The 19,625-nt window shown below is 50.9% G+C and overlaps 5 protein-coding genes across 6 annotated transcripts; 3 read left to right on the forward strand and 2 right to left on the reverse strand.

The window, feature by feature from the left end:
• Positions 1-43: 43 nt before the first annotated feature.
• Positions 44-2,743, forward strand: PV10_02436 (uncharacterized protein; the record flags this gene model as incomplete). The annotated part of the gene is made up of 6 exons (XM_016366752.1): positions 44-147; positions 200-215; positions 270-372; positions 435-671; positions 728-1,820; positions 1,868-2,743. The coding sequence occupies 6 exons, from the start codon at positions 44-46 to the stop codon at positions 2,493-2,495; spliced, it is 2,181 nt and encodes a 726-aa protein (XP_016226270.1). The 3' UTR covers positions 2,496-2,743.
• A 175-nt stretch (positions 2,744-2,918) lies between these two features.
• Positions 2,919-7,433, forward strand: PV10_02437 (uncharacterized protein). Its single transcript, XM_016366753.1, has one exon. It carries the CDS (start codon positions 3,123-3,125, stop codon positions 7,152-7,154), a length of 4,032 nt encoding a protein of 1,343 aa, XP_016226271.1. The 5' UTR covers positions 2,919-3,122; the 3' UTR covers positions 7,155-7,433.
• Positions 7,434-7,480: 47 nt separating this feature from the next.
• Positions 7,481-8,520, reverse strand: PV10_02438 (uncharacterized protein; the record flags this gene model as incomplete). The annotated part of the gene is made up of 1 exon (XM_016366754.1): positions 7,481-8,520. One exon carries the CDS (start codon positions 8,518-8,520, stop codon positions 7,720-7,722), a length of 801 nt encoding a protein of 266 aa, XP_016226272.1. The 3' UTR covers positions 7,481-7,719.
• Positions 8,521-9,420: 900 nt separating this feature from the next.
• On the forward strand, positions 9,421-11,770 carry PV10_02439 (uncharacterized protein). The gene is made up of 2 exons (XM_016366755.1): positions 9,421-11,135; positions 11,187-11,770. The coding sequence occupies exons 1-2, from the start codon at positions 9,684-9,686 to the stop codon at positions 11,382-11,384; spliced, it is 1,650 nt and encodes a 549-aa protein (XP_016226273.1). The 5' UTR covers positions 9,421-9,683; the 3' UTR covers positions 11,385-11,770.
• Positions 11,771-16,983: 5,213 nt separating this feature from the next.
• PV10_02440 lies at positions 16,984-19,470 on the reverse strand. 2 transcript variants are annotated; one of them, XM_016366757.1, is made up of 3 exons: positions 19,209-19,470; positions 18,857-19,083; positions 16,984-18,796 (listed from the first exon to the last, which is right to left on the reverse strand). In XM_016366757.1, exons 2-3 carry the CDS (start codon positions 18,996-18,998, stop codon positions 17,643-17,645), a joined length of 1,296 nt encoding a protein of 431 aa, XP_016226275.1. In that variant the 5' UTR covers positions 18,999-19,083; positions 19,209-19,470; the 3' UTR covers positions 16,984-17,642. The 2 variants fall into 2 exon arrangements, with proteins under 2 accessions (XP_016226275.1, XP_016226274.1); XM_016366756.1 differs by having other exon boundaries at positions 18,857-19,470.
• Between the last annotated feature and the right edge of the window lie 155 nt (positions 19,471-19,625).

Consider the following 19,625-nt stretch of genomic DNA (forward strand, 5'->3'; position numbering starts at 1 on the left):
TCTACGTTGCCCACGGCCTCATAGGCCTCTCACAAATGCCATCATGAAGGCTGGTCCGCTGCTTATCACATGGCACAACGAAAGCCAGCCTATCTACTCGGTCCATTTCGATCCTCACGGCAAGGGAAGATTAGCTACCGCCGGAAAGTACGTCTGCAACCTGATCCTCCAAAGCCTCCAATATGCTAACTATTCCCAGTGACAACAATGTTCGAGTAAGCCGGTACCGATGTCCCTCCCCAAACCACTAGGCTGATGTTGGCACACAGTTATGGAGCATCGAAGCTCAAGGAGAAGAGAGGAAGGTCACATACCTGTCAACCTTGACCAGGCACACCCAGCCTGTCAATGTCGTTCGCTTTTGCCCCAAGGGTAAGCCGCATCACGTCGAAGCCTCGCTTTTGTCCAACACGATTCCAACTCACGATACACAGGGGAAATGCTCGCGTCCGCCGGTGATGACGGAAATATACTTCTCTGGGTTCGGTCAGACACCTCGATGGCGCCCATGACCGAAGATACTATGGACGACAAGGAGACATGGAGGATCAAGCACATGTGCCGGACCAGTAGCGGTGCTGAGATATATGATTTAGCATGGTCTCCAGATGCTCAATATTTCATAACAGGCGGTGTCGATAATACAGCGAGGATATTCAACGCTCAAACAGGTGCCAGGAACTTTCCCCTTGTCTGTGTTTACCATCTGCTAATCATGTCGTTGCAGGTGGCATGATACGACAAATAGCTGAACACAACCATTTCGTCCAGGGCGTTGCCTGGGATCCGCTCAATGAGTTTGTCGCTACTCAATCTTCAGACCGCTCAGTGCACATCTATGCCCTCAAGCTCAAAGATGGCACTGCCACATTGTCCACTCACGGCAAATTCAACAAGATGGATTTGCCCGGCCGCCGAATCTCTTCAAATAGCCCTGCTCCAGTCGAATCTACGCACCGAGCTTCCAACGCCAGCCAGAGCAATCTGGCCATTGCCTCACCTGCCCCCTCAAATCCTGGAACTCCTTTGACAACCCCCCTCCCGATGGATCCCCCATTGATGGCCAGTAGTCGCCGGTCATCCTTTGGCTCATCCCCGTCCTTTCGAAGGTCTGCCTCTCCGGCACCATCATTGCCCCTGCCAGCCGTTAGACCGGAGATTTCGTCTCCAAGTCTAAATGCTGCCATGGGGCTGGCAGTGAGAAACACCAATCTGTACCACAACGAAACTATGACGTCCTTTTTCAGACGCCTGACCTTCTCGCCCGATGGAAGTTTGCTCTTCACCCCTGCCGGTCACTACAAAACTGCTTTCCCTACTGCTGCAGATCCCACCAAAACAACCGAAGATGTTTCAAACACGGTTTACATCTACACTCGAGCAGGTTTCAATAAGCCGCCAGTGGCCCATCTCCCTGGCCATAAAAAGCCCTCGGTAGCAGTAAAATGCTCCCCGGTGTTGTACACATTGCGATCAACAACAAAGCCGACCAACCACATCACGATAGATACGTCGTCAGCTAGTGAGGAGATCCCCCTCCTACCAGATCCCATTGTCCCGCAAACTGCAACCACCTTCATGGAACCTCCTCCTTTGACTTCCACCTCTTCCTCGATGGACGCAACCTCTGCTCCCTCGCCGAGGACAGTCACCGATGTGGAGCCCCAAAGCCCGGGACCTCTCCCAGCATTCGCCCTACCATACAGGATTGTGTATGCGGTAGCAACGCAGGACGCAGTGTTTGTATATGACACCCAGCAGACCATACCCATTTGCGTGGTTAGCAACCTTCATTATGCCACCTTCTCCGATCTGACCTGGTAGGCTCTCTTATAGCCCCAAATTTGCCCCAGCTAACGCGTCGCAGGTCGAATGATGGGCTCACGCTCTTGATGTCGTCCACTGATGGATACTGCTCCACCCTGTCTTTCACTCCCGGCGAGCTTGGCCAGGTATATACTGGCCCTCATCCAACTTACCATCACCCCGTTGTATCCACGTCTATTGCTCTCCCAACCTCCTCCTCAGGCTCAACGCCCGTCCCTACGCCCACTGCAACTGCCTCTCCTTCTTTGACTAAAGCTTCTCCCGTTATTGTGCCTCCGTCACACTCATCGCCAGCTCCATTCAATTTCCGCCAAGGCAGTCCTACCCGATCCAATTCTCAATCTTCAATTGCAACAATGTCGTCTCTACAAACCATAAGTCTTCAAAATAACCCAACTCCAACCATGGGCCATGTCCCGCTAGTCACGGCCTCGAATTCCGGTCCACCGGTCGGACTGCCGACCATGTCGACTCCGCCGCAGACGCCAGCTAGCACTCACGGTGGGCATCATTCTGCCACAAGTTCTGTTAGTGGAAGCGTGCTGGGCAAACGGGAAGTTAGTGCAGCAAGTGAGAGCGAGAAGGAAGACAATAAGGCCAAGAGGAGACGGATTGCTCCAACGCTTGTTGGGCCTTCATGTGCCAGCGATGTTGCCAAAGAGGAATAAGAGCCTGAGGCAAACGGTCCTCGGTGGAAGGGACTTGGTACCCCCTTGTGATTGTTTTGTGTGCAATTTGGACGACGATGGTTGTCTCATGGTTAGTCAGGAGGGAGCAAGGCGTTTGGCAATACATCAAAGGATAAGCAGCGTGAGGCTGTACAACACCGACAGGAATATCGGTACCGGAATAGGTTAGGGCTGCTCATGCCCATGGTATAGACAATATGCAACGGTATTTGCTCGGATGATTAGGCATATATTACTTAGTAGGGGATGAAGAAATACATATATGGTCAGGGAGAGGGCAAGGCTCGCAGGCTCCAGCCCCTCTCACGTGACCACGCTCCTCTATCGCGCCAGGCGGCTGCGTCATCGCAGTTTCTCGCTGAGGCGAGAGGCAATTAATCTAAGTTGACTCAAACCCCGACACCTCATCCTGGCGCCATACTACAATTCCTCACTTGACCATATCTGACCATGTCCAAAGCCAGTGGAGTTCGAAAACCTCAGCATCCCTAATTTCATCACGACGATAATCTCCCTCACGCCGATGGTTTCTTTTCGGTTCCCGGTGAAGCGCTCCACGGCGCAATCCATGCCTGCATCTTGTAATAGACTCCTACACTTGCAGCCATGGGTGTGACCGGTCTCTGGACTGTCGTGGCACCCACTGCACGCCCAACACAACTTGCCTCTCTGAATCGCAAAAGGCTCGCCGTGGACGCCTCGATCTGGATTTACCAGTTCCTCAAAGCCGTTCGCGACAAAGAAGGAAACGCCTTGCGCAACAGCCATGTCGTAGGCTTCTTCCGTCGGATATGCAAGCTTCTATACTTCGGTATCAAACCCGTATTCGTCTTTGATGGCGGCGCACCTTTGTTAAAACGGGAAACAGTCAGAAAACGAGCAAGAAGGAGAGAAGGCAGGAGAGAGGATGCGGCCCGGACAGCGGGCAAATTGCTCGCTCTACAGGTGGCGAGAGCTGCAGAGGAGGAGGATAGGAGAAGGAAAAGGGAGAAGGAATCCGGTGCAGACCACAACCACGATAGGGAAATCGAGGAAGAATTGCCGCCAGACCAGGAATTGGTATATGTGGACGAACTCGGCATGACGGCCAAGGAGCGACAAGCAGGGCGCGGGTTCAAGAAGAAGGACCAATATCATCTCCCTGATCTCGATGTCAGTATCGAGAGTATGGGAGCCCCCAATGACCCGCGTATCATGTCCCAGCTGGAGCTTGAGGACTATGCTCGCCAGTTTCACAGTGGAGAGGACGTCAACCTGTACGATTTCAGCAAGATTGATTTCGAATCGCCCTTTTTCCTCTCCCTACCCCCGGGCGATAGGTACAATATCCTCAATGCTGCTAGACTACGCTCAAGGTTGAGGATGGGCTATTCTAAAGAACAGCTTGACGGCATGTTTCCGGATCGCATGGCGTTTTCCAAATTTCAGATCGAGCGAGTCAAGGAGCGAAACGAGCTCACCCAAAGACTTATGCATATCAACGGCATGGCAGATGACTTTCTGAATCAAGGCGGGAGAATTGCTGGTGAAAAGGGAAAGGAATATATCCTGGTAAAGAATGATGGAGTTGATGGCGGTTGGGCATTGGGAGTCGTCTCGAATAAGCAGGGAAGGAGCAAAGACAACGCCATCGATCTGGAAGAGGAAGAGCAGGACCATGATTCGTCCGACGGATCCAGCGAAGAAGATGAATTCGAGGACGTGGCAATCGAAGGTCTGAATCGTCTGCCTAAAAGTCTCATCAAGAAACGAAAGGCAGTGGATTACGATGCGTCATATGAGGATGCCGTCGAACAGATTGCTCGTAAGAGGAAGGCGGTGTACGATGCACGAAAGGAAGTTCCGCTTGTTCGCCCGACTGCACGGCCAGAATTTAGAAGCACCCCTGCCAATCCACCTGACGGGGAGGCAAGTTTATTCGTTCCGGATGATAAGATGGACGACGATGATGGTGACGAGCTGTTTGAGGATGTGCTACCCCCGGTCGTGGAGGAGGAAGACGATGATCTTCAGCGTGCTATCGCCATGTCCCTGGAAAAGGCAGACGACGAAAACAACACGAGCAATTTTGAAGGTGGATTCGTCGTTGACAACCAACCTCGCAAAGCTGTCGATCAAGACGACGATGACGCATTCGACTTTTCATCAGCCCTTGCCCAGTCACGACGACAAAAGCCTCATGCCCAGCCCAGCATTCCCGAAAATCCAACCTCAAAATCAGAATTGTCTGCTCCAAAATTCAGTGGTCCACTACCATTTGAGTCAATAAACCTTGGACAGTCACTCCTTGGGAAGAAGAAATCCAAGAAGATCGAGGAAGACTTGTCTGGCGGGTTTGATCGAGACCTAGGAGATGATGCCTTTCGCAAGGAACGGCCACCTCAGCCATTACCGGTTTGGTTCAATGCTGCGCCGAGCACAAAAGATCTAAAACATACTGTTGAGGTTGACGATGATGATATCGTTCACGATAGATATCGGGGTAGACCAATACAGATGCAGGAGCGCATTCGGAGACAAGATACCAAAGAGGTCATAGACCTGGACAAAGAAGACGAAGCAGGGACAACTCAGATGCCAATCGACATTGACGATGATACGAATCCCATATTCAATGATTCGCAGGACATGACACAAAAGTCTCACGCCGATGGTGAGGCATCTCTCCCAAGCCAAACAATCATATCCGAAGAATCCGATCATGAAGACCTCAAAGAAGCAGAATCTGTTGTGGTAGACTCCAGTGAGGACGAAGAGCGACGCAAGCGAGACGAAGCACGCGAAAAGAGATACGAATTGGCCCGCCAGATCGCAGCGGAGAATGATTCCCAGGAAATCAAGATGAGTGAAGTCGCCGAGCTCGCACAAGCAGATCCGCCTAAGCCGACTGAAACCCCCAATTTTGTACCTCGACCTGCATCGCCTGACCAGCCCGTCGAGACTGATCAAGAGAGCGACTTTGAACAGGTTGAATGGAGCGAATCGGAGCAAGGACAACCCGATAGCCCTGGCTCTCTAGGAACGATCGACGGCAAATCTCCAAGTCCTTCGCATGATGTTGTCCAGGAAGAGAATGAAGATGAAGATGAAGGCGAAGATTTCGAAGACGTCGATATGCAAGCACCACCATCTCTCCAACAACAAGAAAGCACTGTGTCCAACATCGACAAAAACCTATTTGTATCGGAAGAAAATCCATCAGCTTCCCAGGTTGAAGCCCTGCCACCCATCAACGAACCCGAATTTGAATACCTGTCCGAGTCCGAGGAAGAACTTATCCGGCAACTGGAGATTGAAGCACAGGAGCACGCGCGATTTGCCAACTCGTTGGCCAGCAATAATAACAACTCTACCACGGAACAAAGTATGCGGGACTATGAAAATGAGCTGAAGCAACTCCGTACACAACAAAAGAAAGATCGTCGCGATGCAGACGAGGTGACACAAGCAATGGTTCAAGAATGCCAAGCTCTTCTCCGCCTCTTCGGACTTCCCTATATCACGGCACCCATGGAAGCAGAAGCGCAATGTGCCGAATTGGTCCGTCTAGGACTAGTCGACGGGATCGTGACCGACGACAGCGACATCTTTCTATTTGGCGGGACGCGCATCTACAAAAACATGTTCAACGCGGCCAAGTACGTAGAATGTTATTTGTCGAGCGAGCTGGAAAAGGAATTCCTCCTTGACCGGCGACGTCTCATCCGATTTGCTCACCTGCTGGGAAGTGATTACACCGAAGGCATCCCGGGAGTTGGGCCGGTCACGGCACTCGAAATCCTGACCGAGTTTCCCACCCTCGACGACTTTCGCGACTGGTGTGCGAAGATCCAACTCGGCCGCCCGGCCGACGTCGAGGGTGAGATCAATACCCCATTCCGCAGAAAATTCCGCAAAACCGTACAGAAGAAACTGTTCCTCCCGCCGGGATTTCCTGACGTTAGGGTCGATGAGGCATACTTGAGTCCAGAGGTCGATTCTAACCCGGAGCCATTCCAATGGGGTGTGCCTGATCTGGATCGATTGAGGTCATTTCTCATGGCGACCATTGGCTGGAGCCAGGACCGCACGGATGAGGTGCTGGTGCCGGTGATTCGCGACATGAATCGGAGAGAGCTAGAAGGCACACAGAGCAATATTACCAGATTCTTCTCTGGGGGTGTTGGTGTTGGGGCCGTCGTGCAGGGAAGAGGTATTGGTGGGAGAAATACGCCAGCTGGGGCCACTGGTGGAGTGGGTGGACTTGCCGTGGGAGGTGAAACCGTTGGCGGAACATTAAAGGAGCCGACTGCCCCTAGAAATCGGACCGGTAAGGAGAGTGGTCGCATGCGGAACGCGTTCAAGAGGCTGAGAGGGGAGGCCGAGCGGCGGAGGAAGGGAAATGATATGGACTTTGTCGACGATGTCGGAGCAGAGGAGGATAAGGAGGGGTTGGCGGCTCCGGCTTTCGCAGAGGATGGTATCGATGCGGACGCGGAAGATGAAGATGATGGTGATAACGCGGTGACGAAAGATTCATCCAGGCGGCAAAGGGGGAACAATAGGAAGAAGACGACGACAAAGCAAAAGAAGAGAGGATCTAGGGCTCGACCACAAGAACTTGAAGATGAAGATGGGGAGGAATCCGAAAGGATTTGACCAAGGTGTATGGTGATAATCACGATGAGAACGATGACCACGACGACCACAATCACGACGAAAAATGGCGGAAATTGAGGAGGGAATCACGTACAAGGGGTTCAAATGAATTGGACATTCGGCCGGCTGTCCTACGCGTCGAGACTATACAGCATCGACGGGCGATGGTATAACATGGTTGACATCTCAGCAGCTGGTTCCAATCAGTGTGTACATAGCTGTAGTGTCATTTTGTAGCTAAAACCAATCTTGGACCCAGAGTGTCCAACATGAGCCAAATCTTCCCGGAGCCTTCACTCAAATCTAGGCTGATGGCTCGGTGCTGTGTGAGCAAGGGTTGGATTCGGTCGAGGATCGTCAATGTTTCAGCACCGAAGCCTCGGTACTCTGACGTACCTCGAGGCTGACGGTATGATCTCAAGGTCGATGTCTTAGTGTTCAGGCGCTTGATACAACTCAATGGATGTTCCTTTCGGTTATGGAAGTCGTTGGACGGTGGGTCATGGTCATCCTGTGAGTGACGTATTGGCCAGTTCCCGATAGAAGAATCAAAGGCAACCTGTATTCAAGGCTTATCGATCCTTCTGTCCAGTTCAGGACATACTGCAAAACACTCGTCATTGAAATCACCTTGTGATCTGATGCGTCTGTCCAACTCGTACTTGGCCTGGCTGAAGTAGACAAAGTGCTTTCGGGCAACACACCGGGGACAACGATGCTGGGAACTAGTATGACCCTGAAACTGAAAGAAATTGAAAATGTCACACCAACTGATGTCCTTAGCATCGTATTCGGGGGACGTCAATACCACGATCCAGTAATCCTCGCTCCGGGGAACAAAAGTGAAGCAACCTCGACAAAGTCGCAGGGTTGGAGGGATGTAGTGATTTCTCTCAAGCAGGCGGAACAGGCCATCTTTGTCTCGATAGCCCCGCCATGGAGCCATGGCGTTTTTGCCAGTGGCAACTCGACCCAGAGACTTGCATGTGAGAGCAAGACAGACTTGAAAATAAGGGATTTTGACGGACTGAAAGATGTGGGTCAAAATTTCTTGTGGAAGTTGCAGTAGTTTACATTGTGGCTGTGGCTGGGTGTTGGTAGAGTTGAATAAAATGTGACGAGGAATGAAAAACGGGTCGTAGGCAGTGGTCCGGGAGACAGGCGATTTAGGCGGCTTTGAGGCTGGGTGTAAGGTTTGTTGACACCAGAGATCGAACGACGAAGCTCGTGCAAGGTCTGTGTTTGCTTGTGAATTGATGACCCTCTGAGTGGGAGAGTTTTGTTCAATGGTGGAAGGGTGAGCGGCGTATGAGTTGAGCGGCTTCGCAGCTGCAGGACATGAGCCTGCCGGGAGGAGACGAGCCATCTCAACAGTACATCATGTCATTATTTCGAGGTTTGCATCGAGATATGCTAGGAGGAGGAAGGAGGACTGTCAGAAGATGTTGGCAACCTGGAAACCAGACAGATCAGCGAGTTGAAAGCTGGGATAGAAGAGGCCCGGATGGGTGGGACGACATCGACATGGCTCGGTCAGTGGCGAGAAGTGAGGGGAAGGAACATGCTTGTCTCCGCGTCTGTCCCCCCACAGTTAATTAAAGAAAAAAACGTATTAGGCAGTCTGGCGGGGGTGATCGTATCGAAGAACTGCCTTGACGGGTGGGTGAGGCTTGGGTAAGCTTGACTGGAAATGTTGTCCGAAGAAGCCGGTTCTGAGGTTGAGGAAGGGTTCGAGGGTTTAAGGTCCCCTTATACATTCATCATTTATCAACACGCAGTCAGCACCTGCAGAATTGAGATTTAATTGTGAGACACTTGACAATAATGGTTACACAAGGCAGCCGCAGTGCAGTACTTAGCACTTTCGTACCCCCGCGCCTTCCTAATAATCAATTCACCATATCTGGCAAGTACTTTGCTCGTTCCTTCCATTTGTGCTCAACCAGCTAGGCAGCAATGACATCCCAAGGCAGTCACGATGCTGAACGATGGAAGGAACGGAGGAATATTACGGACAATGGATTGAAATTGAAATTAAGATGGGGCGATGTTTATATACATTTGTTGAACGACAATTTACTCTAATAATGAATAAACACCTCCTGCACCAGTAATTGGGCTCGAGCCTCAAAGACAACTGGGAACGCAAGGCTGTACGGTGCGGCAGCCTCGTCTGTTCCTGTCCCTTGCTTTCTGTGTTCTGACGTAACTCCACTTGCCCACCTGCACCCACGTTTCTGCCTTCCTCGGCATCTCCCGAAACCAAGTTGAACTTCCCACACCAACCACAACCACTGGTGAACAAGACCTCAGCGCAGGCAGGTCTCGCATTGAGAACTCACTTGACTTCTTACAGCCACCTGTCTAGTTCATCTTGGAATAACTCCCTCTGCACCCTCCGAGAACAACCCTCCCTCATCCCCACATATATTCATCCAACAAGCCCCTCTACAGGTGGCCTTCCTGCGACTTACCTATCCTTCCTCAGCCTTACCACCTCTCTCTCCACCGGTCTCCCCTCCACTCAACATGGCAGAATCCCATCCATCTGGGGGTCCGCTGGACGATAAGACGCACTCTGACTCGGATAATGATGAACAGACCCCACAGTCGCCCGGTGCTGCAGAAGGCTCTGCCGCACCTTCTGCTTCAAAATCCAAGAAAAACAAGAAACGATCTAAGAAGTCGAAACTTCTCTCAGCAGCGACAGGCGACAAGTCCACCGAGTCTGGAGAAGCCTCATCATCCACGTCATCCACTAAACCTGCCGCTAAACTATCCGACGAGTCCATCAAAACTCTGCTCGACATCAACCCCTCATTAAAAGGCGAACTCGCCGGCCTGTCTCCCGACAAGGCTCAGGAAGTTCTGAAAAAGCTCGATGTGTCCGAGTTGCTCACTGGCTTGTCCCTCAATGGTAAGAACCAAAAGGATATGGCGTCCTACAAATTCTGGAGCACCCAGCCCGTCGTGCGTTTTGATGAACAACGCGACGCAGCAATTCCCGACGGCCCCATCAAACCTGTTATCCCAGAACTCGTTCCCAAGGAGGCCGCCCCTTTGCCCGAAGGCTACGAATGGGTCGAATTAGACTTGAACGATGGCACCGAAGTCAAGGAAGTCTACAATTTACTATCTCATCACTATGTCGAAGACGATCACGCCATGTTCCGTTTCAACTATTCCGCCGTCTTCTTGGACTGGGCACTGAAATCACCAGAGTGGAAGAAGAGCTGGCATATTGGTGTCCGCGCTAAAGGGGCCAGTCGCTTGTTGGTTGCCACAATCTTTGGTATTCCCATCAAACTCAAGATTCGCGAGAATGTTTTGGATGTCGTTGAGATCAATTTCATGTGTGTTCACAAAAAGCTGAGGTCAAAACGCTTGGCCCCTGTTCTCATCAAGGAGGTCACCCGGAGATGTCACCTAGATGGAATCTACCAGGCCATCTACACCGGCGGTGCCATTCTCCCCACCCCTGTGGGAAGTGCCCGATATTTTCACAGAAGTCTCGATTGGTTGAAGTTGTATGAGGTTGGCTTCTCCCCCCTCCCGCCAAACACCACCCAAGCAAAGATGGTGGTCCGCAATCAACTCCCCACTACGACCAGTGCCAAGGGCCTGAGACCAATGCAAGAGAAGGATATTGACGCTGTCTACGACCTGTTGACCCGATACCTCGCTCGATTCGAGCTCATCCAAGTCTTCACTAAAGCAGAAATCAAACATTGGTTTCTCAACAACCAAGACCCTCAGGATCAGGTTGTCTGGTCTTACGTGGTTGAGCAAGAAGGTAAAATCACCGACTTTGCAAGCTTTTACTGTCTGGAAAGCACCATTATTGGAGGGAAGAAGCATGACAAGATCCGCGCCGCCTATCTATACTACTATGCCTCGGATCAAGCGTTTAATCCCAAGGAAAAGGGTCTCAAGGAGAGACTACAGGTTTTGATCAATGACATGTTGATCGAAGCCAAAAAGGTATCCTCGAATCTTTGATCTTATTGGTCCTTTGTGCTAACATTTTCCCAGGTCAAGTTTGATGTGTTCAATGCTCTCACCCTCCATGACAATCCCCTTTTCCTCGAGTCTCTCAAATTTGGTGCTGGAGACGGTCACCTGCATCACTACCTGTACAACTGGAGAACAAAGCCGATCAACGCTGGTGTCAATGCGAAGAATCAGCCGGACGAAAGCAAGAGAGGCGGTATTGGCATAGTCTTGCTGTAGTTGCATGATTCACGGCGACACACTCTTGGTGGCGTGACTCGGTTGATAGCTTTGCATGTAGACGGACCTGTGCAACATGAGAATAGCATGGCTGAAAGAGATTGAAGATATTTTGGATCGACAATTGATCCATGCTCGGATGACTATTTTCCCGTGGAGAGCACCCACTCCTTGTACGTTGTACAACTCCTGAGGTCCATTGTCGATAGTCAGGAGGAGAGATATAGCTACACTTGATTGGAACCCCTGATGGAGTCAATCCTCACACATACTTCGAGCAGTGCCAGAACAAGGATTCGTTCTGTGAATCCTTCCCACATCCTTAGGATGCACGCCCAGACTCCGAGAGATATGAAATATATGTACAACACGAATCCAAAGTCAGCCTGTCTTTTACATGAATCATCCACGGATAGCCAGTGAAGAGTAGGCCCCGAGTGATGACCACAAGACAGATCTTTGTCGAGGGAAGGCGGCCTCGCCGTCTTTTCTTGGAGCGACTCCTCGAGCGACTCTGTCAAAATCCATGGCGGGGGTGATTGTGATGGTTGGTCAGGTGGTTCAATCAGTACAACTTGGCGCATCAATTTGTGTCCCCAAAGCCAGGAACATCAGCATCGAGTCCAAAGCTGAATCTGGGCGATCCAAGTGCGAGTGACATGGCAAACGTTGCACAAGAACAGGACAACCTTACGAATGGACGGCAAGTTGTCAGCCACGATGTTATCCTCTTGTGTCTCCCCTCGTCCTCCCAACACCTTCGCGCCCCCTCCTTTTCGACCCCCTTAAAAGTCGACGACCTATTTACCCTGGCGCTGCTTATGTTTAGGGTTCTTGCTGCAGATGATGAAGACACGATTCTTGCGACGGACGGGCTATAACGTGACAATTGCAATCGTCAGCAATTTCTTTCTCCCTTACTCGTACATTCCATTCCATCGGTGGCTTCAATCTTCTCTCGTCAGATCTTGACATACCTTGCATCCATCACATAATCTCTTGACACTCGATCGGGTCTTCATTCCTCTTGACTGAACTGCAGACTGAACAAACGTCTGGGAATTATGGCTGTGTGAGCATTGGTGCGCAAGCTTTGGTCCAACGAGTGTCGGCGTCGAACATGGCTTGATCGCTGCGCTAGAGGAGAATAATCGGCTAAAGTAGGATATTGTAGAGCTGCTGGTGGTGGTGGCGGCGGCGGCGGTTGAGGATGAGGACTGTGCGAGACTGCGACTGCTGTTGATGTATGCGGGAAACAGTCGCCCAAGGCGCCGCATCGGGAGCGAAATGGCTCGATCCAGCATATTGCGCATGTGGAATAGATGCGGGATGCGAGGAGGGCTAGGGATGAGGTGGTGATGGGTGGTATGGTCGGTGTCGTGGTGGAGGAGTTCCAAGCTCAGTCCACTGCGGTGTGTCGAATGTCCAAAAAAAGTTGACGAGGTTCCGGATCAGGTATACGCGGGTTGCACAAGATGGAAGTAAAGTTTCACCGTACCGTGGTCCCAAAATCCTACGGCGCAGCTTATGAACACTAAATAGCAGCCCACCCTGATGACTCTCAGCCTTGCGAGGTGCCATGTATCCCTAACTTATCATATCTTGAGTATATATTCCTTGACTCCCTTACAAAGCACCTCTGTGTAGTTTTCTGGTGTAAACTCACGCTGATCGACCATCAGCCCATCACCTCCCCTTGGGTACAAAATAGTAGACGGCATGCTAGGCTCAAAGTCGAATGTTCTGCGCGTATAATATGGAAATATCTGGTTGATTTTCTTCAATGCCGCCGACAACGACCTTGATTTCTTGGCCATTTTCATATCCTTGGTCAAATCAAAATACAATGACGAAATGTATAATGGTAGCCGATGCGACGTGATGTCATGGAAATGGAAACCGAGATTCCTTCGTTCAAAGAAATGAAGTTTGCATGGTCTGCGCCGTGCCTGAAAGACACCAATGTCTGTAAAATAGGACAAGGCCTTGGAGGCGAGCAGGTGATTTGGAATGGCCTTGTCAGTGCCGACGACTGAGTGAATGATTCCACAATCGGCCTTGAGTGCTAAGGTCTCACGACTGCTGCTGAAGGACCAGTTGGGCGATGGCAGTGAGACTAGTCCAGCCTGTTTTATGATATCATTGGCAACGACATCGACTGGCACAACATCAAGTGGTGTTTCCATGTTGGCGACAATAACTCGAAGATATCCGGCTCCCAATAACGCCACATATCCGGCCACTGCGGCTTTGCTATCAATCCACCCCGGCATGGGATATCGCCACGCACAGGAAATAATGCTTGGACGAACAATCACCACCGAAAGGGTGTCCTTTTGCGCCATTAAGATATGTTCTGCCACACATTTGGTGAGTGTATATGTGTTGGGGTATCCTGTTTGCTCAAGGAGAAGACTTTCATTGGCTCGATTGGCCATCATGTCTTTGTATATTTCTTCGGCTGGATATGGCAACGCTGGTAGTCTGGGTACGATGCGATTCTTGCAATATGGTGCCACATAGCTCGTCGAGGTGTGGATCATGCTATGAAGATTTGAACAAGATCTGGCAAGATGCAGAAGATTGAAAATGGAGCTGATGTTGGCCTTTGCAGCCTGTTGTAATGGGAGGTCGAACGCCACAGACGCGGCACAATTGATGATGTGAGTGATTTGAGGGCAGATCTCTTGCCACATCTCTGGCTCAATGCCGCAATACTCCTGTGTCAGATCGCCCTGCACGACCTGAATGTACTGTGTCCATCCACTGGATAACGATCCGAAGCACGGTGATGGCACCACTTGCTTCAAGAATCTCTCTTTGGCGTTGAGATGGGGCGTGGCACGGATTAACACCATCACTCGGCCCAGGTCGTGCTCGTTTGATGTTCGGATAAGTTCTTCAAGAACCACCTTGCCCAGAAAGCCCGTGGTGCCGGTAAGGAAGATGACTGGTCTGCACGCAACCTCCATGACCGGTGTTAGATGGAGAAGATTCACAGGTATACTCAATTATCATAGACACGTTGTAAGGTAAGATCAGAGATATAGATTGAGAAAGCCACATATCATGCGTTTTAGCGAATATTTGAGTAGGTGATGAAGCAACGGACTGATGAATACATATTTGTAGACAGTCTCCCCAATAGATTTCGAATATAGGCTCCAAAAATATAGTCAAAGACCTGAGATCCATCTGGTTCGGCCCTGCCGGCCCTGCAGCCTTGCTGTTCAGCCCCTTGCTGGGAAGCGCCACGAAGATTTGGTCTGTATACGCCCAATGATTTGGGCCAAGACAAGGCATGCTCTTCAGGCCGGTTCATTGTCCAGCTTGACCTGACCTGACGCCATGAAGCTGCCATCAAATGTCGAGCTCGATCGAATGGAACATGTCAACATGAGTTCTTTACTCAAGCGCCTGGGCCTATGGCAGAGGCACATGCTTTGTCCACATTGAAGTCAGCGACTTGTCTGGGAGAAGGCCCACCAATCTCTGAGGAGAGAAGAGGCATACAAAGGAAGATTGACATTGCAGATGGCTGCTTCCATGTCAGCTGCGATGTACATGGACCAAGAACAATGGGCTCAAGCTGCTTGGAAAACTCGGCTGAACTTCAGCTGGGGGACATGAAAGCCACTTTCACCCCAAGCCAGCAGATACCAAAGTGACTTTTGTCATTGTTTGATTGGACCGTCGAACTCAAACGTGTTGGATCACATGGGGGAATCTTGGGGTGACATTCTCATGTCACCACGTCTTCCATGCGAGATCTCTTTGTTCTTGCTTGGATCCAGAGTGAACAGCGGGACGGAGTGGCATTTTACTGCAACCTTGTAATCTGGATGAAGTCCTCCAACCGTTTGAACAGTCCCAGCCTCACAGGTTTCCAAACGAGCCAAGTCAGACAAATGCCTAGATTTATGATTTTCTGCGACATGTCCTTACCCCTTACCGCTCCAGTCAAGGTTTCGAGGAGCCTCAGATCATGGTTCAGCTAACGTTCTGTTCTTATTCGGGGGCCTTGAAATCAATTCGGTCAGTGAGAGGACTTAGCTGCATCAGCTTGCAAGTGGTGTTGGTTGAACAAAGGGACTGTCCCCAACTCAAGTGAACTGGATGAATTAGCTATGAGTGTCCATTAAAAAGGCCACCCAGTCTCATCATCACTACTCAACTGACATGAAACCTCCCCTTCAATCGTCGTTCCTCGTGTCACAAACCTCTCATTGATCAAGAATGGAAGGGCAATACTTCAACGAAACCAATCCTCCTGAACCATGGCAAGCATATGGGCCAATGTCGACATGTACATTGGACCTATGCAGTGTCAAATGGAGTGTTTTCACCTACCGTCCCTCCCTGGCAGCTAATATCGTCTTTGCGTGTCTATTCGGCATGGCATTCTTTATCCATCTGTACCAGGGATGGCGGAACAAGACGTTCTTTTTCGCTGGTGCCATCCTGTGTGGATGTGCTGGAGAGGTGATTGGGTATGTTGGGCGGATTTCACTCTACTTTAATCCTTTTAATTTCCCGGCCTTTGTCATTGCGATGGGTATGTCCCTCATGTTTCCCAACGGCGTCGTCGAGGCTTGGACCTTTGACTCCTTTACTAGAGTCTATCCTTTACTCCCACTCCCACTCAATCCCCTTGTCACTAACCCACAGTTTGAGATATAGTCACCATCACTCTCAGTCCAGCATTCATCTGCGCTGCCATCTACGTCACACTGAGCCAGGTTATCATACACTTGTGTCCAACTTGCTCCCGCCTCAACCCCAGAATAGCGTATGCCTTATTCATTCCCTGCGACCTCATCTCGCTGGTTCTGCAAGCCGCGGGCGGTGGAGTTTCAAGCATTTCCATCGGTGTCGATTCGACTGGAACACATCTCACCTTGGCCGGACTGGGGTTTCAAGTTGCAACGTTGACACTGTTCCTCTGTCTCGCGGCCGATTATGCAGGCCTTTATTGGCGGAGGCATGGGAAAGGTATTCAACATGTCAACTTCCCCTTGAACGTTTCCCAGGTTGAGATGACTGCTACTGATGAGGCGGCCTTGACACAAACAACTACGTCGGTTCAAGTTACTAGTCGTAATGTCGATGGCGATGGCGGTGGTCATAAATACCATCAACTACCGCCTCTGTCGAACCGACCATTCCAGATCTTTCTCGTCTTCCTCACATTATCGACCGTGTTGATTCTCATTCGGTGTTGTTACCGGATTGCAGAATTGAAGGCAGGGTACTTTGGTCATCTCTTTCACGATGAACCTCTATTCATCGCTCTTGAAAGCATGTACGTAGGCGAGATCCGATCCCTACCTTCCAACCCTTTCCTCTCTATTACCACCCCTCTCGGCAAGTCGAATTCAAGAGTTGACTTGTAGTTATCATTTGCAGAATGGTCATCCTCGCGACGTTTGCCCTCAACATCGCCCAGCCTGGTCCCGTCCTGCCAGAGTGCCGGCTCAAGGGGTAATTTTCTCAACCAGTTGAAATGAAAATGGATTTGATAGTCGAATCAAAAACACCTAGAAATAGATCATCTTCACAGTGTGGAGAGAGAACGACAGCATAACAGAGCACCTTTTCCGTATAACTTGACAATGTGATTCAATGAGAGTGTACTATCTAAGCTAGAAAGAATATTTCCTCCACTTCTAGCCACTTGGAGCTGAATAATCGTCAGGCCCCGTGTTCTGCTCCCATCCTCGCCAAATCACTAGGTGACTTCTCGCGGATTCGGCTTCACAGGATCTTCGATGGCAGCTGTGGCTGGGCTGTAAGCGCCTGTACCTTCATATGCTAAATGAGTGGACGCGTGCTCTTCTGGTCTAACACCAGGAGAAGCTCGCTGTCAAAATAAAGTTATCTTCGCATGTTTCGACTCTGTTTTGTTGCTTGCCAGCGCCCTTCGTTCGAATAGTTCGCTCGGTGTTCCATTAGTCAACATTTGTGGACTCTGCCGAGACGGCAATGTCGAGATGGGTGTACACTTTTGAGAGAGATCGAATTGCCGCCGTGATTCAAGGCTCGGCCGATCAGGCAGGCGTCAACAGGTTGTGAAACGCGTTGTTCCACGATGCTGCGCCCGTGATGCCTTGGTGGGACGGTCGAGGTCAATATGATCGCGTTTCAGCGTCGTCATCGACAAGTAAATGCATGCTGCGGAGCATTTAAATGCTGGCTCTTGCATAGGAGAATGAAGATCAATGATCGCAGGATACTGGGTTCCTACGCCAGCCCATTAGTCTAAGGAACGAACAGGCGGCCCTTGCCTCGAGAACTGCCTCGTTCACCGCCTCGAGCTGCACCACGAGAACTGCCACCGCCTCTTCCTGGCTGGGTCTGCGTCCCTCGTTGGCCATAAGTGCGGGGACTGTTGTAGGCCCCATGGGTATGATTGCCGACATTGGCGAGTGGAGTACTACCACGTCCAAAGCCGCCTCGGTCGAAAGAATCGGGGTCGATCTCCTCAATGGGAATCTGAGGTTTCGTCTGTGATGGAACAGTGGGTGTACTGAAAGTTGGCCTTGGAGATCGTGCAGCTTTTCCTCTACCTCGTCCCTTGATGGTTGCGTGTCCCCTACCATTGGTCGATGCTGGAGTCGAGCCACGGCCGCGAGGCTTGAAGACGACTTGTTCCTCCTCATCGCTTTCGACATCGTTGTAGCTAAAGAGGGTTTTGGCCTTTGGCTCAGGCTCAACAGTGGATCTTGCCGAGTCCCTCTTTGCCTTATCATCAGATATAGCATCGGTCTCATCTAGGCCGAGAGCGCTCCTTAGCTGGTGGATGTTCTTTGTGGGAATGGCAAAATCACGGGCCAGGTGAATGGTATCTGCCGAATTTGTGAGGAAAAAGAACGTGTCGCTGGATTCGTCCTTCTTTTCGTGCATGTACCAGACGACGGGGTTGAGCAGAGGCTTCAGGGCGGGAGGAACGGGAGTCTTGTCATTTCGGATCAGAGTGGCAGACTTGACTTCAGGACTTGTCTTTGAACTTTGGGGACCAGAAGATGGGGGTGACAGAGGAGGAGTGGAAATCGGCGAGGGCGCAGTGGGCTGTTTGGAAAAGTTCAACTTGTCGAGTAAGAGCTGAGACAAGGAACTAGCCGCGGTGGGTTCAGAAGGCAACGACAACTCGTTCACCTGGTCTTTCTTGGGGTCGATGGTGGTGAGTCTGTCCGCTGGATGAGAGACGTCGTCAGTCTTTGTGGCATCGGTGCCATAATGCGCCTCGACTTCAGACCAAGAGGAATACTGTTCGTCGGGGCCTTGCAGGATGATAGGGTCGTGAGACAGGTCGCCTCTGGAGGAGGTGAAGCGGTCGAGGAACTTGACAGCTTTCCGGGCATTGACACCGATTTGGGACGAGTCCTTCTTCAAGATGTGCAGGCGCTCGAGGGCTGGAAATGTCAGTGGCTATAGATCAGGTGGGCAGAACAATGTGGGGGCAAGGATCGTACTGTAGAGGGGGACAACGAGGACAACCAGTCCTTGAGATACCCATGTTTCAATCTCTTGAATATTTCTAGTCAATATAGTGTCATCAACAAGGCACCGCATCAAAGAAAGAGGCGACGCCTCCTTCTTCTGTTGTTGTCGCATTGTTTAATGAGGGACGACAGGGTGCGCTGTTTGAGGGTGAATTGGAAAAGGCTCAGTCAGATGCGCAAAAGTTGACTGCGGATTGCTATAATTGGAGTTGTTACAAGTCAGCCATGATTCACAGGCAACAAACAGAGACATGGTCAAGCGATGGTGCAGTGTCGATCGCAGGACAGTGAGTGAAGAGTGGGAGGAGGATTGTGGCATTACCCGGAGTGTTGTGTGCTGGTTTGCGTTTGTGGCGAAGCGTTGAAGAAGGGTAGTGATGGGCAAGCATCTTCGCTAGGAATGGAGGAAGGTCAACAAGACCTGGATGCAGGCGACTGTGATAGAGGACGAATACATGGGACAAACGATATATGGCAGAAGGAACCTCGCAGTCCGTTATGCTCTGAGTAAGAGACAGGAACGGGTGGATGAGGGTTTGAGTTGAGTCTAAGGAAGGGCTTCAAGGGCAGACAAGAGATGGAGGAAGTGGGAGTGGGAGGTGGGAGCGGATCTGGAAGTGGCTGTGGCTTGTGAAAGTTGGTGGCACAGTGGGTGAGGGTGAGTGGGCAAGTGCGATGGTCCCCTCGGTCCAAGATTGTGTGTGTGTGGAAGCAGGGGAAGGTACTCAATTTGGTCATC

Source organism: Exophiala mesophila, assembly GCF_000836275.1.
Source record: "Exophiala mesophila strain CBS 40295 unplaced genomic scaffold supercont1.2, whole genome shotgun sequence".
Taxonomy (NCBI): Eukaryota; Fungi; Ascomycota; class Eurotiomycetes; order Chaetothyriales; family Herpotrichiellaceae; genus Exophiala; species Exophiala mesophila.

Excerpts from the sequence above, each read along its gene's own strand:
- PV10_02437 (XM_016366753.1), top strand. The coding sequence starts at position 3,123 with ATGGGTGTGACCGGTCTCTGGACTGTCGTGGCACCCACTGCACGCCCA.
- PV10_02440 (XM_016366757.1), bottom strand. The coding sequence starts at position 18,998 with ATGCGACAACAACAGAAGAAGGAGGCGTCGCCTCTTTCTTTGATGCGG. Across the intron at positions 18,797-18,856 it reads CCTCGTTGTCCCCCTCTACA|CCCTCGAGCGCCTGCACATC; the intron begins GTACGATCCTTG and ends TGACATTTCCAG.
- PV10_02439 (XM_016366755.1), top strand. The coding sequence starts at position 9,684 with ATGGCAGAATCCCATCCATCTGGGGGTCCGCTGGACGATAAGACGCAC. Across the intron at positions 11,136-11,186 it reads TGTTGATCGAAGCCAAAAAG|GTCAAGTTTGATGTGTTCAA; the intron begins GTATCCTCGAAT and ends ACATTTTCCCAG.